The following is a 13701-nucleotide window of genomic DNA, read 5'->3' on the forward strand; positions in this document are numbered from 1 at the left end:
CAAACAGTAGTTTTCCACTACAGGAGAAATTGCATAACAAACTATATGATCCATTTTCATCTGTTACTCTTGTGAAAATGAAAAATTTCGGGCTAAAACAAAATTTTTGTAGGAAAAAAATCTTAACTTTCATTTTTTTCCTTCCACATTGCTTTAATCCCTGTGAAGCACTTAAAGCATTAATAAAGCGTCAATAAAATCCAGACTGGCTCCTGGACAGTAGAAGCTGTAGAGGAAACTAAAAAAATCCAGCATCCGCAGTGAGTGGGTAAATATATTAAAACATGACTTTTGTTACGACATTCAAAATAAAAAACTAAAAATGGTATGAATAAGAACATGAAGGGGGAAAAAGTGGGAATGAGAGGAACATAGGTCTTTGCATTTTGAGCTCAACCACTGTTAGTCCAGAAGTAAGAGCGGATGAGTTTGAAACGAGTAGACCGGTGCTTCCCCCAATTCTCCTTTTCCCCCCACTTCATAATCATGTAATTTTATTTTTTATTTTAAATGTCCCAATAAAATTCATGTTTTAATATATTTATCCGCTCCCTAAGGATGCTGGATTTTTTAAATTTCCTCTTCTGTATCACTTTCCTAACAAGAGTGGGTATGGACCCACTGTGCTATGGGCCGGGCTTGCCCTGGAAGGGCATGACTAATCAACTATCACTATTCACTAGAGCCTCTGGTGGTGAGGTTAGGCTTGGCTGCAGGTAGTTGCCAAGTACCACTCCAGGACAGTGCCCAGGATAGCAGCAGCTGAATGGAGGGTCAGAGGCTTCGTTAGGTGGTGTGTAAGGGGATGTGCAGGCAGCTGGTTTGAGCCCTGCATTCCTGTGCATGCCTACCTAATGAAACTGGATATGTTTTGTGTTTTCTGTGTGCCCTATCTAGTTTATGATAGTTGACACTGTTTAATATAATGGCTGACACTGTTCTGATATCTGTGTGTTAGGGACAGGAATAGGGACAGTCAGTGGCAGTGGTAGGTCAGCATTGGTAAGGGTTATGGAAGTGTAGTTGTGGGTTAGTGTTAAGGCGGCAATGTAGAGTAGGAGATTAGATTGTGTTGAGAACTGGTTTCAGTCAGAGTAGTGACAGTTGAGAAAGGGAGCGGAGCCAGTGTAGTGGCAGGAAGAGTGCCTTTCTGAGGTAATTTTCAGGTAGTGGGAGGAGCTAGAGCAGAGTGAGAGGAATTATTCTAGAAGGAGTGGTAGTAGTTGTGTGGTGAGTTACACTTGAAAGAGACAAAACAAGCACTAAGGGAAGCAGGTCTGGAGATGATAGATCTTAAAGGACGTGGGAAGCGAGGCAGTCTGGAAGGGTCGGTGGCTTGTCTGTGTGTTACCTCCCGTGACATCCGGGACTTACGGTCCGAACAGGAAAATGCAGAGGCAACCTGTTTTTTCGCCTAGGATGTGGAAAGTGGATGGGGAGCACCTAGTATCAGAAAGATGGAATTCCCAGGGGACTGCAGGTCTGGAAGCCACGGTGCTAGAAGATAAGCTGAAGGAAAGGACCAGGGAAAGTGCAGGAGGAGAAGTTCTTGTGTCTTTTGAAGATTGTTGGATTAAGTCTGTTATGAAGATGCACGAATTGAGTAAAGTTTTATTGAAAATGAATCGGGACTTTGATAACATTTGTATGTGTCTTCGACGGATTGCAGCCCTGTATACGGTGAAGGATTCTGACTCACAGGTGGGTGAACTTCTTGACACACAAAGCACACCACAAAATGGACATGATATTTCTGTAGCGGAGCGTCAGGGTGTGATGAGGAAGCAGCAGCAATCCCTCAGTACGGCTAGCACCCTGGCCCCCGTTACAAAGTGGCATAGTCGGCAGGATCCAGATGCCTTGCATTTGGAAAATGGAGAAACCCCTGAAACAGCAAAGATGGCAGCCATTGAAGACTTTAAAATGGTGGATGATGCAGAAGTAGGAGATAGCTCCGTCCATCATGGGCGTTCTAAACTGAAAATGGCGCGAAAATCTGTAGGGCAGAGACTGTGGCTTGAGGCCAGGGTATATCCCCCTGTGAGCGGTGCCAGCCCATGGTGGGCGCAGTGAAAGAAAAAGAAACCTCATCCCCAGCAGCAGATTCCTGGAGAATGAGAGGATGATCCATCAGCAGCTGCTCTAGAGTCACCGGTGACCGCTGGAGGACAGGCACGGAGCCCTTTAGATGATGTATGGGACTGGAGGGGAAGTGGAGCAGAGGCTAATGGACACTCCTCCGGTACCCCTTTTGATGATAAGTGGGGACAGTGACTGTAACTGCACCCTGGATCAGAAAGTTGTGCTAGTTGCACCAGATGTGAAAAAGTGGGACTGTTCAGCATCACTGAGGGCAAGAGCCCTGTAAGGCTGTGAGGGACTGTTCTGTGTCCCATGGGCGGGAGCCCAGAAGACAGTGCGGTGAGAATGGCTGCAGTTAAAGAATTGTTTTGAACTGTTTTATGCCTCCAAGTTTTGTTGCGCCTGTTGCGCCCCTTCTGCTAGATTGCAGGACACAGACCTTATGAAGTCATGGTGCCCTATGGACTGTTGCTGAACTGTGTGTGTGGCTGCTCCAGAGACTGTGATAAGATCTGTGAAATGTTGTTGTTTAACCTGAATTTTGTTTGCAGGAGATAAACTGAGCAGCACACATGTTTTAAAGGGACCGTGGTCTGGAAATAGGAAGAAGGGGGGAAACATATGCAGGATGACCTGATGAGTGAACCAGGTCAGAAGAGAATGGACTGCATACTCCTAGACGGTTGGAGCTGTAGTAATTTGGCCAAGTGAGCCATGAAGAAGAGTGTGGACATTCAAGTCAGTTATGGACTGGTCAGTGGACTTGGAGAGTCCTATGGGGAAATGTCTGTCTGTCCGGGTCTCAGGAAGTGGAGACTGGGGTCAAATGGATCTATATTGGTGTCTGGACAAACCAAGGTCGAGCCGGGTTACACCAGGATTGTGCTCACGTGATGGTGAGCTGGTGAGAAAAGAACTGATCTGTTTGCTCCAGGGTCCCAACCAAGTGGGACTGGTACCAGTCCTGACCAGAAACAGGTCAAACGTGGTGGATTGGAGAAAAGTTCTTTTGTTGCAATGTATATTAATTTTTGAAGTTATTGATGTTTTAATAAGATGCCATTACATTACATTGTACTTATTGTGATGTGTATATTATACCGCTACCGTATGGTCGGGGATGACCATGGTTTTAGGAAGGAGGTATGTAAGGGGGTGTGCAGGTGGCTGGTTTGAGCCCTGCATTCCTGTGTATGCCTACCTAATGAAACTGGGTAAGTTTTGTGTTTGCTGTGTACCCTATATAGTTTATGATAGTTGACACTGTTTAATATGATAATGGCTGACACTGTTCTGATATCTGTGTGTTAGGGACAGGAATAGGGACAGTCAGTGGCAGTGGTAGGTCAGCATTGGTAAGGGTTATGGCAGTGTAGTTGTGGGTTAGTGTTAAGGGGCACTGTAGAGTAGGAGATTAGATTGTGTTGAGAACTGGTTTCAGTCAGAGTAGTGACAGTTGAGAAAGGGGGCAGAGCCAGTGTAGTGGCAGGAAGAGTGCCTTTCAGAGGTAATTTTCAGGTAGTGGGAGGAGCTAGAGCAGAGTGAGAGGAATTATTCTAGAAGGAGTGGTAGTAGTTGTGTGGAGAGTTACAGTTGAGAGAGACAGAAGAAGCACTGAGGGAAGCAGGTCTGGAGATGTTAGATCTTAAAGCACGTGGGAAGCGAGGCAGTCTGGAAGGGTCAGTGGCTTGTCTGTGAGTTACCTTCCGTGATGTCTGGGACTTACGATCCGAACAGGAATTGCAGAGGCAACCTGATTTTTCACCCAGGATGTGGAAAGTGGATGGGGAGCACCTAGTATCAGAAAGCTGGAATTCCCAGGGGACTGCGGGTCTGGAAGCCACCGTGCTAGAAGATAAACTGAAGAAAAAGACCAGGGAAAGTGCAGGAGGAGAAGTTCTTGTGTCTTTTGAAGATTGTTGGATTAAGTCTGTTATGAAGATGCACGAATTGAGTAAAGTTTTATTGAAAATGAATTGGGAATTTGATAACATTTGTGTGTGTCTGCGATGGATTGGAGCCCTGTATGCTTTGAAGGATTCTGACTCACAGGTGGGTGAACTACTTGACACACAGCACCCCACAAAATGGACACGATATTTCTGTAGCGGAGCGTCGGGGTGTGATGACGAAGCAGCAGCAATCCCTCGGTACAGTTACCACCCTGGCCCCCGTTACAGGTGCAGAGGGGCAAAGACAAAACTTGGTCAGATGGTCCAAGGTCAGGGCAGGCCGCACAGGGTCAATAGATATAGCCTATGTCAAGAGTGGAGAGGTCAAGTAGGATGGAGAAAACAAGCAGAATACAGAGAAAAGCGTGCACAATAACAAACAGGTATAACCCAAACGTTCAAGCAAGGGGTGGAGAGGTCAAGCAGGATGGAAAAAACAAGCACAAAACAGAGAAAGGCATGCACAATAACAAACAGGAATAACCCAAACGTTCAAGCAAGGGGTGGAGGGCCTAGCTACCTTATATTGATCCTGCTGGCACGGGATAGGCCAGAGAGACAAATCTTTTCAGGATACAGCAGGGCTAAATTCCTGCATAGACCGGTCATGCCCCACTAAGCCTAGATGGAAACACCATGCTGTAGCAGCAGTAGTGCTGCAGGAAACAGCCTCACCGAACCGACCTGATGTGAGTAGAAGCCCGAGTAGAAGCCGCACGGTGACCATGGAGAGTAGGGAGGTGCTGAGGAGGCCCACGAGCTGCCACCATGAAAACCTTTGGGTATTTTCTGTCACATAGGCCCTTCAAAGTAGCTTCAAATGTGATGTGGTCCCTAAAAAAATTTGCTTTGTAAATTTTGTTCGTTATTGCTTTTTATCTTTTTTTCTAACTTCCTAACAAAAAAAAGTTATATTTAAAAATGATGCTGATGTGAAGTAGACATGTGGTAAATGTTATTAACTATTTTGTGGGATATAACTATTTTGCTTAAAGGCATAAAAATTCCAAGTTTAAAAATTGCAACATTTTCAAATTTTAAGCCAACATGTCAACATTTTCATAATTAAATGCAAATCATATTGACCAAAATTTACCACTAACATGCAGTGCAATAAATCACGAAAAAAACTGTCTCAGAATATCTGGGAAGCCTCGCAGAGTTCTTACCCCCTAAAGTGACTGTGGGACCTGAAGGGGTCTGACTTGTTTTACCTATAAATGTTTTTCACTGTATCTTGTCCCTATGACTTTCATCTTCTGCCATTACAGGACCAGAATGGAGCATTTAACCTGTATCTGAGGGGAAACTTTGCTGAATTCTTCACAGTAAGCCCAAACCGAATCACAAATACTGGATTGGTTCAAATACTGGTCCAAAACTCTGCAGCTGTAGACTATGAGAAGTATAAGCGAATGGAAGTGGAGGTATGATTTTTACCAGGACATATTGGATTTTTTCTATATGGAAGATTATAATTTTTAATAATATGTGAATGCATCGTGTAATCCTATTAATATTTTTGCATATGGTGATTGCAAATATTATCATTGGACAAATAGTTTCATAGTAAAAATACTTAATAGCACAATAAAAAAATGTACATCCATGGCAAACGTAGAGACATTTATACACATTAGTTTGGTTTGCCTATATATAACTTTTCCTTCTGAAAGGAGGGAGATTCCATCTGTAATACGTGGGCTGCTGATATTTCTGAATCAAGGCACAATAAGAGTAGATATTTGTCTTAATAAAACTTGGAGACTTTGGTCTAAATAAACTTTGTCAATCACGACTTTGTCATTTTTACTTTCTGATGTGTAGGTGGTGGCCAATGACACAGGTTTGGTAACTGATTGCTGTTCTGTTGCTGTTGTGACTATTGATCTCATAGATATAAATGATCATACTCCAGAATTTGCTAAGGGAACCTATCAACTGGAAATTAACGAGCACAGTCCTGATGGAACTATTCTTGGGACAATTAAAGTAAGTAAATTCTAAACTACTGTTCTATTTAATGAGAACTTTTAAAGGAGACTTTATTAAAATGTTATCCCCATCTATTCATACATTAAAGAATTCAAGATTCTGCAAAAGGGAGGCTACTAATTATATAATAAAAATTACTACCGGGTCTCAACATTTTGGCTGTCTATTCAAAAATAATAAATGTTTACATCCAGTGCATAAGAAGTGCTTCTGATCACTTGATAGACTCACAACTGCATGGCCAACTACACTGGAGATATTTACTACACATACTACATATGCATGGTACATAACATTTGAGATTTCTGATACTCATAAGACTTATGTATGGTACATTACACTGGAGATATGTACTACATATACTACATTACACTGTAAAGCCCTGACACAAACACTACATCTGCATGACACATTACACTGGAGATCTCTGACCCACATGCTACATCTCATTATGCATTATACAGGCTCTGACAAACATACTACATATGCATGACACATGTCTCCAAAAGCATGAGCTGGGTATAATGTACTGGGCACTACAACGTACTGGTCACTTCAACATACCGATCACTACAACGGCAGTCTGCAATTTTCACTCAGCAACTTCCACTGCTGCTTGTTACTGGAAAACACCCATGGAGTCAAAATCATCACTACACCTGTAGATAAATTCCCAAACGGTTATAATTTCCCAAATGGGGTCATTTGACTGGGAATTCTGCTCTTATGGCACTTAGGGGCTCTGTATATGAAGTCCACAAACTATTCTAAGAAAATCTGCGCTCCAGGAGGCGAATAGCGCTCAGTCTCTCCATATGGCAAAGTTGTACACTCAGCAGAAATTGTGGGACAAATTTTGGTGCCATTGTTACCATTTTCCCAGTATGAAGATGTACAATTTTGGGCTAACACAATTTTGGCGGTAAATGTAAATTATTCTTTCTTTAATGCCCAATGATATAAAATTCTGTGACACACCTGTGGTGTCAATATAATCACTGCACCCCTAGATTAATCCATTGAGAGGTTTAGTTTGTAAAATGAGGTCACTTATGGGGGATTCTGCTGTTCTGGCATCTCAGGGACTCTGCCAATGTGACATGGCACCCTCATACCAGTGCAGCAAAATCTGTACTGTAATATGGTGCTACTTCTCTTCTGAGCTTTGCACTGTGCCTCAAAAGTAGTTTTAGACCACATATGGGTATCAGTATACTCAGGAGAAATTGCCAAACAAATTTTGGGGCCCATTTTCTCCTGTTACTCTTGTGAAAATACAAAATTTGGATCTAAAGATTTTTGTGGGAAAATTAGTTTTTTTTTTTTATTTTCACGGCTTAACTTTATAAACTTCTGTGAAGCACCTAGGGTTCAAGGTGTTCAACACACATCTAGATAAGTTTCCAATGGGATATAGTTCCCAAAATGATGTCACCTGTGGGGGGTTTCTACTGTTTAGGCACATGAAACGCGACATGGCATCCGCTAATTATTCCAGTAAATTTTACTTTCAAAAAGTCAAATGGCGCTCCTTCCCTTCCAAGCCCTGCTGTGCACCCAAACACATATTGGGTATGTGTGCACTCAGGAGAAATTGCACAACAAATTTTATGGAGCAATTTATCCTTTTACCCTTATGAAAATGCAAAATTTGGAGCTAAAAAAGATTTATCTGGGAAAAATGTGATTTTTTTAAATTTTATTTTCATAGCTCTACATTATAAACTTCTGTGAAGCACCTGTGGGTTCAAGGTGCTCAATACACATCTAGATAAGTTCCCTAAGGGGTCTAGTTTCCAAAATGGTGTCACTTGTTAGGGGTTTCCACTGTTCAGGCACATCAGGGGCTCTCCAAACATGACATGGCGTCCGCAAATTTTACATTCAAAAAGTGAAATGGCGCTCCTTCCCTTCTGAGCCCTGCCGTGTGCCCAAACAGTAGATTTCCCCCACATATGGGGTATCGGCATGCTCAGGATAAATTGCACAACAAATTGTATGGTCCATTTTCTCCTGTTACCCTTTCGAAAGTAAAAAAAAAATGTTGTAAAGGGAAATCTTTGTGGAAGAAAAGTAAATGTTTATTTTTTCCTTTCACATTCCAAAAATTACTGTGAAGCACCTGAAAGGTTAATAAATTATTGAATGTGGTTTTGAGTACATTGAGGGGGTGCAGCTTTTAGAATAGATTAACTTTTTGGTATTTTCTGTCATATAGGCCCCTCAAAGTGACTTCAAATGTGAGATGGTCCCTAAAAAAAGGTTTTGCAAATTTTGTTGTAAAAATTAAAAATCGCTGATCAATTTTAACCCTTATAACTTCCTAACAAAAAAAATTAAGTTTTAAAAATTGTGCAGATGTAAAGTAGACATGTGGGAAATGCTATTTATTAACAATTTTGTGCGATATGACTCTCTGATTTAAGGGCATAAAAATTAAACGTTTGAAAATTGGGAAATTTTGAAATTTTTTGCCAAATTTCCATTTTTGTCACAAATAAACGCAAGTCATATAATTTTTTTTTACCACTATCATGAAGAACTATATGTCACGAGAGAACATTCTCAGAATCAGTGGGATTCATTGAAGCGTTACAGAGTTATTACCTCATAAAAGGACAGTGGTCACAATTGTAAAAATTGGCCTGGTCAGGAAGGTGTAAACAGGCTTCAGGGTGAAGGGGTTAAAATAATTGATATTTATGCTAAAAATTACCATAGACTACACCGTATTATTACTTGTATGCTTTTGTATTATAGGCAACTGACCCTGATTCTGGAATTTTTGGAATTATTACTTACTCATTATTGCCAGAATCAATGTAAGTATATAGAGGTATAGAAACATTTGTATAGTGAATAATGATGAGCAAATTGAGTACATTTATAATTTTTTTAAATTTGCAAATCTGAATAATTCGCAATTTGGTTTGGAAATATTACCTAAAATGGCCACTTCCATGTTACAAATGGCATAAGACAGAGAAGAAGGAACAGGTGACCTTTGGCACACACTAGTGTGCTTCCCTGTAATACCTTGCAGCAGGCAGTCCATCCTATAGCACATTTAATGATAAGGGACTATAGGTGTGAGGTCACTGATGATTTATAGTCACTATTAGGGCTCATACTCATTTGCGAGAAAAACGGACAAGTGCAATCCAATTAAAAATCGAATTGCACTCTGATCAATGTTATTCAATGGGTCACATCTCATCTGCGATTTTTTTTCTCTCCTGATATCGTACTGAGAAAAAAATAACAGCATGCTGCAGTTTGCTGCACATCTCTTATGAGACTCGCCAATGTAAGTCAATGGGTGCAAGCAAATACACAGCAAATGGACCATGCGATTGCTGTCCGATTTTTACACCCCAATCTACTTTGAAAAGCCGGCAATTCATCTGCTGCGTACAGTAGAATCACATAGAACCCAAAAGGAAAGGATAGATTACATACAGTGTATACACATAGAATAGATAGATATTTACAGTGGGGGAAATGCAAACAACAATATTTGTCACCTTTCCGCTGAGAGGATCATAATCCAATTGCCCCACAACGGGTCTAGCTCTGCTACATCTAGATGGCAAGCTGCATGGCTGCATGATAAGACCATACAGCCTGATATCCAGCAAAGACACTGAGCAGCGTCTGCTACCGCTGCCCAGTATCTTGCGGTGAACTCGTATCACCTGACTGATGTCACTGCGAGTGTGAGAAAGTTTCTGGAAGTTCACAGCCAATGAACTCACTTCACCTAACTGACGTCAGCACGAGCGCGGTGGGAAAATTTTAAAACCATCATCAGTACATGAATATATCACCAAAACCACCATTAGTATCACCATAAATACTGCACCATCACCATCTGTACATGAATGCATTGCCAGAAGCACCTCCATTGCATGAATACAGCAACAGGACCAACAGAACAGTTATCATTACATAAGTACAGCACCAGAACCATTATCAATACAGGAATACAGCACCTGAACCAACTTCAGTACATGAATGTCACCAACCCAACATCAGTACCTCAATTAAATGGGGGGAGGGCCATCGTCTAAGTGGGCCCCTAACCAGGTAACCCTGATTGCAACTCTCTCATCATTGCTTTCAACTGCGATGATGGGCCCCCTCCTCCCATGCTTATGGGCCCCATTGTGGCTGAGTCTCACTGCTCTGCTGCAGATTTTAACTGTTTGGGGATGCTGTGCACACCAATACAGTTAACAGCTGCATGTCTCCAGGTGGGCCATGTGAAATATACACAGAATATGATGAGTGCAGGAATCAAGCAGAGATTGATGGTGATCACTGGAACAGCAACAATGTGGCTAATAGTAGTTTAAAATGTGAATATATATTTTTTTGTTAAATCATTACTTGCTTTTGATTACATTTTCATAAATCCAAGAATACACTGTTATTACTGGAAGGAACAAAAGTAATGCAGGTTATTAAGGTTATTATTAAATCCCAACACCAATTCACAATTTTGATGTATTTCTTTTCAGATTGAACCTGTTTCAGGTAAACCCATCTGATGGGGAAATCAGTGTAGTGAATGGGGATCTTCTAGATCGAGAGCGCATTGCTTTTTATTATGCCACCCTAAAAGCACAGGATGGAATGAATGCCACTGGGACCACTCTTCTTGAAATTGAATTATTAGATATAAATGACTGTATTCCAACTGCTATAGGAGTATATAATATTTTTGTCAATGAGAACACGGAGAATGTCAGTATCCAGCTTGAGGTAATTAACAAAATAAACAATTATCAAGCTTAAATGTTCTTTCTGTTGACTGCATTTACATAAAAGTTATGTTCTTCTTAGGCGACTGATAACGATGAACCGGGAAATAATAACAGTGTAATTGAGTATGAGATCCTACCCAGTGAATTCAGTGGGAACTTCAGCATTAACATCACAACGGGGCTTATCACAAGTATTGCTCCTTTGGATCGAGAAGCTATTAATATTTCACAGAAGGGACGCATTATGCTAACTGTGAAATTGTATGACCTGGGAATTCCTTCTTTATCCAGTAATGTTAGCGTAACCATCAATGTTGAGGTAATTTTTTTCTTCTTTATTAAATGACTTAAATATAGTGATCAATCTTCTTGCATGTCTATTAACAGGGATCACTCACTAGTTTTAAAATACAAGCTGCAGACATTATAAATAGACCTGATGAGGCTGGTATACTTATTTTGAAAATGCATATTACAATGGTTGTATTATCCATTTTAAGAGCACAGCCCCCACCCCCTTGGAGGCCCAGCATTTACAGTAGAAACTAATAGTTTTGCATTATCAGTTTGATTGATGTGCATCATGACCTTTGGTGACATCATGGGTGTGTAACTGTGATGTCACCAAGGGACCTAAGCCCTGCGGGGGTCTAGAAGAAGTTAAGAGAAGGAGACAGACTGTTAAATCCTCTATAGTGTGTGAATGTACTTGTGAATGTATTTATGTATACAGTATATACACTGCTCAAAAAAATAAAGGGAACACATAAACAACAGAATATAACTCCAAGTAAATCAAACTTCTGTGAAATCAAACTGTCCACTTAGGAAGCAACACTGTTTGACAATCAATTTCACATGCTGTTGTGCAATTGGAATAGAAAACAGATGGAAATTATTGGCAATTATCAAGATGCATTCAATAAAGGAGTGGTTCTGCAGGTGGGGAACACAGACCACATCTCAGTACCAATGCTTTCTGGCTTTTGTTTTGGTCACTTTTGAATATTGGTTGTGCTTTCACACTTGTGGTAGCATGAGACTGACTCTACAACCCACACAAGTGGCTCAGGTAGTGTAGCTCATTCAGGATGGCACATCAATGCGAGCTGTGGCATGAAGATTTGCTGTGTCTGTCAGCACAGTGTCCAGAGGCTAGAGGCACTACTAGGAGACAGGCCAGTACACCAGGAGACATGGAGGGGCCGTAGGAGTTCAACAACCCAGGAGCAGAACCGCTACCTCAGCCATGGAGCAAGGAAGAACAGGAGGCGTACTGCCAGAACCCTGAAAAATGACCTCCAGCAGGCCAGAAATGTGCATGTGTCTGCACAAACGGTTAGAAGCTGACTCCATGAGGATTGGCTGAGTGCCCGACGTCCACAGATGGAGGTTGTGCTCACAGCCCAAAACCGTGCAGGACGATTGGCATTTGCCACAGAACACCAAGATTGGCAAATTCACCACTGGCGCCCTGTGCTCTACACAGATGAAAGCAGGTTCACATTGAGCACATGTGACAGACGTGACAGAGTCTGGAGACTCCGTGGAGAGTGTTCTGCTGCCTACAACATCCTTCAGCATGACCGGTTTGGCAGTGGGTCAGTAATGGTGTGGGGTGGCATTTCTTTGGAGGGCCACACAGCCCTCCATTTGCTCACCAGAGGTAGGCTGACTGCCATTAGGTACCGAGATGAGATCCTCAGACTCCTTGTGAGACCATATGCTGGTGCAGTTGGCCCTGGGATCCTCCTAATGTAGGACAGTGCCAGACCTCATGTGGCTGGAATGTGTCAGCAGTTCTTGCAAGAAGAAGGCATTAAAGCTATGGACTGGCCCGCCCGTTCCCCAGACCTGAATCTGACTGAAAACATCTGGGACATCATGTCTCACACCATCCACCAATGTCACGTTGCACCACAGACTGTCCAGGAGTTGGTGGATGCTTTAGTCCAGGTCTGGGAGGAGATTCCTCAGGAGACCATCCGCCGCCTCATCAGGAGCATGCCCTGGCAGGTGTAGGGAGGTCATACAGGCGCATGGAGGCAACACACACATAACTGAACATCATTTCCTTGTCTTGAGGCATTTCCACTGAAGTTAGATCAGCCTGTAACTTGATTTTCCTCTTTGATTTTGAGTATCATTCCAAATCCAGACCTCCATGGGATATTTGTTTTGATTTACATTGATCATTTTTATGTTTTATTGCTCTCAACACATTCCACTTTGTAATAAATAAAGATTTGCAGCTGAAATATTTCATTAAGTGATATCTAGGATGTGGTATTTTAGTGTTCCCTTCATTTTTTTGAGCAGTGTATATATGCTCTGCCTATACAAGTGTCTGTGTGTTTGTGCTCTGTGTATATGTGTCTGCATGTATGTGTTCTGTGTATACATATGTGGCACATATGATTGTTCACTTGTTAATTTGTTTGTTTCCTCAGTCCGGGAGTACTGAATTTCACTAGGGGGGAATGTGGCACCCCAGGAGTCCGGTTGCCACAGTGGCATTGCCTCTCTCAAGGGGAGTAATGTCATGCCTGGGAGCAAGGAGGGGTCCCCTTACCAGGTGTCAGTAGGAGAGAACAGAGCCTGGGGAGTGGCGCTGTGATTAAACTCGCCCCAGAGCTGAGCGCTTGGATCCGGATACCGGAGTCCTTGGTTGTGCGGGTACTGAAGTCCCAGCAGCTAAATCCAGAGGGCATGGGACTGCAGGTCTTCTGGCCCGATCTAATACCTGGCAGCAGAGAAGCATACCAGAGCCTGGAGCCGACACAAAGGAGTGGCACCTTTGATATGCTTGATCTGCCTGCCATGCGGGCCAAGGTTAGTTTTTTAAAATAGAGACAGTTAGCAGCAGGAGTGTGAACTGTTAGGCAGCAAGGAAAAAAGGAGGACCG

The 13701-nt window shown here is 42.2% G+C and overlaps 1 protein-coding gene across 1 annotated transcript in view; it reads left to right on the forward strand.

Moving 5' to 3' along the window:
* CDHR2 (cadherin related family member 2) overlaps window positions 1-13701 on the forward strand; it is a 239739-nt gene that overhangs the window by 146008 nt on the left and 80030 nt on the right. Inside the window, exons 13-17 of the mRNA XM_077265704.1 lie at window positions 5306-5461; window positions 5862-6026; window positions 8790-8851; window positions 10550-10793; window positions 10875-11114. Coding sequence (XP_077121819.1) covers window positions 5306-5461; window positions 5862-6026; window positions 8790-8851; window positions 10550-10793; window positions 10875-11114 — 867 coding nt within the window. The remainder of the gene's footprint in view (window positions 1-5305; window positions 5462-5861; window positions 6027-8789; window positions 8852-10549; window positions 10794-10874; window positions 11115-13701) is intronic.

This window comes from Ranitomeya variabilis, chromosome 5 (genome assembly GCF_051348905.1).
Source record: "Ranitomeya variabilis isolate aRanVar5 chromosome 5, aRanVar5.hap1, whole genome shotgun sequence".
Classification (NCBI taxonomy): domain Eukaryota; kingdom Metazoa; phylum Chordata; class Amphibia; order Anura; family Dendrobatidae; genus Ranitomeya; species Ranitomeya variabilis.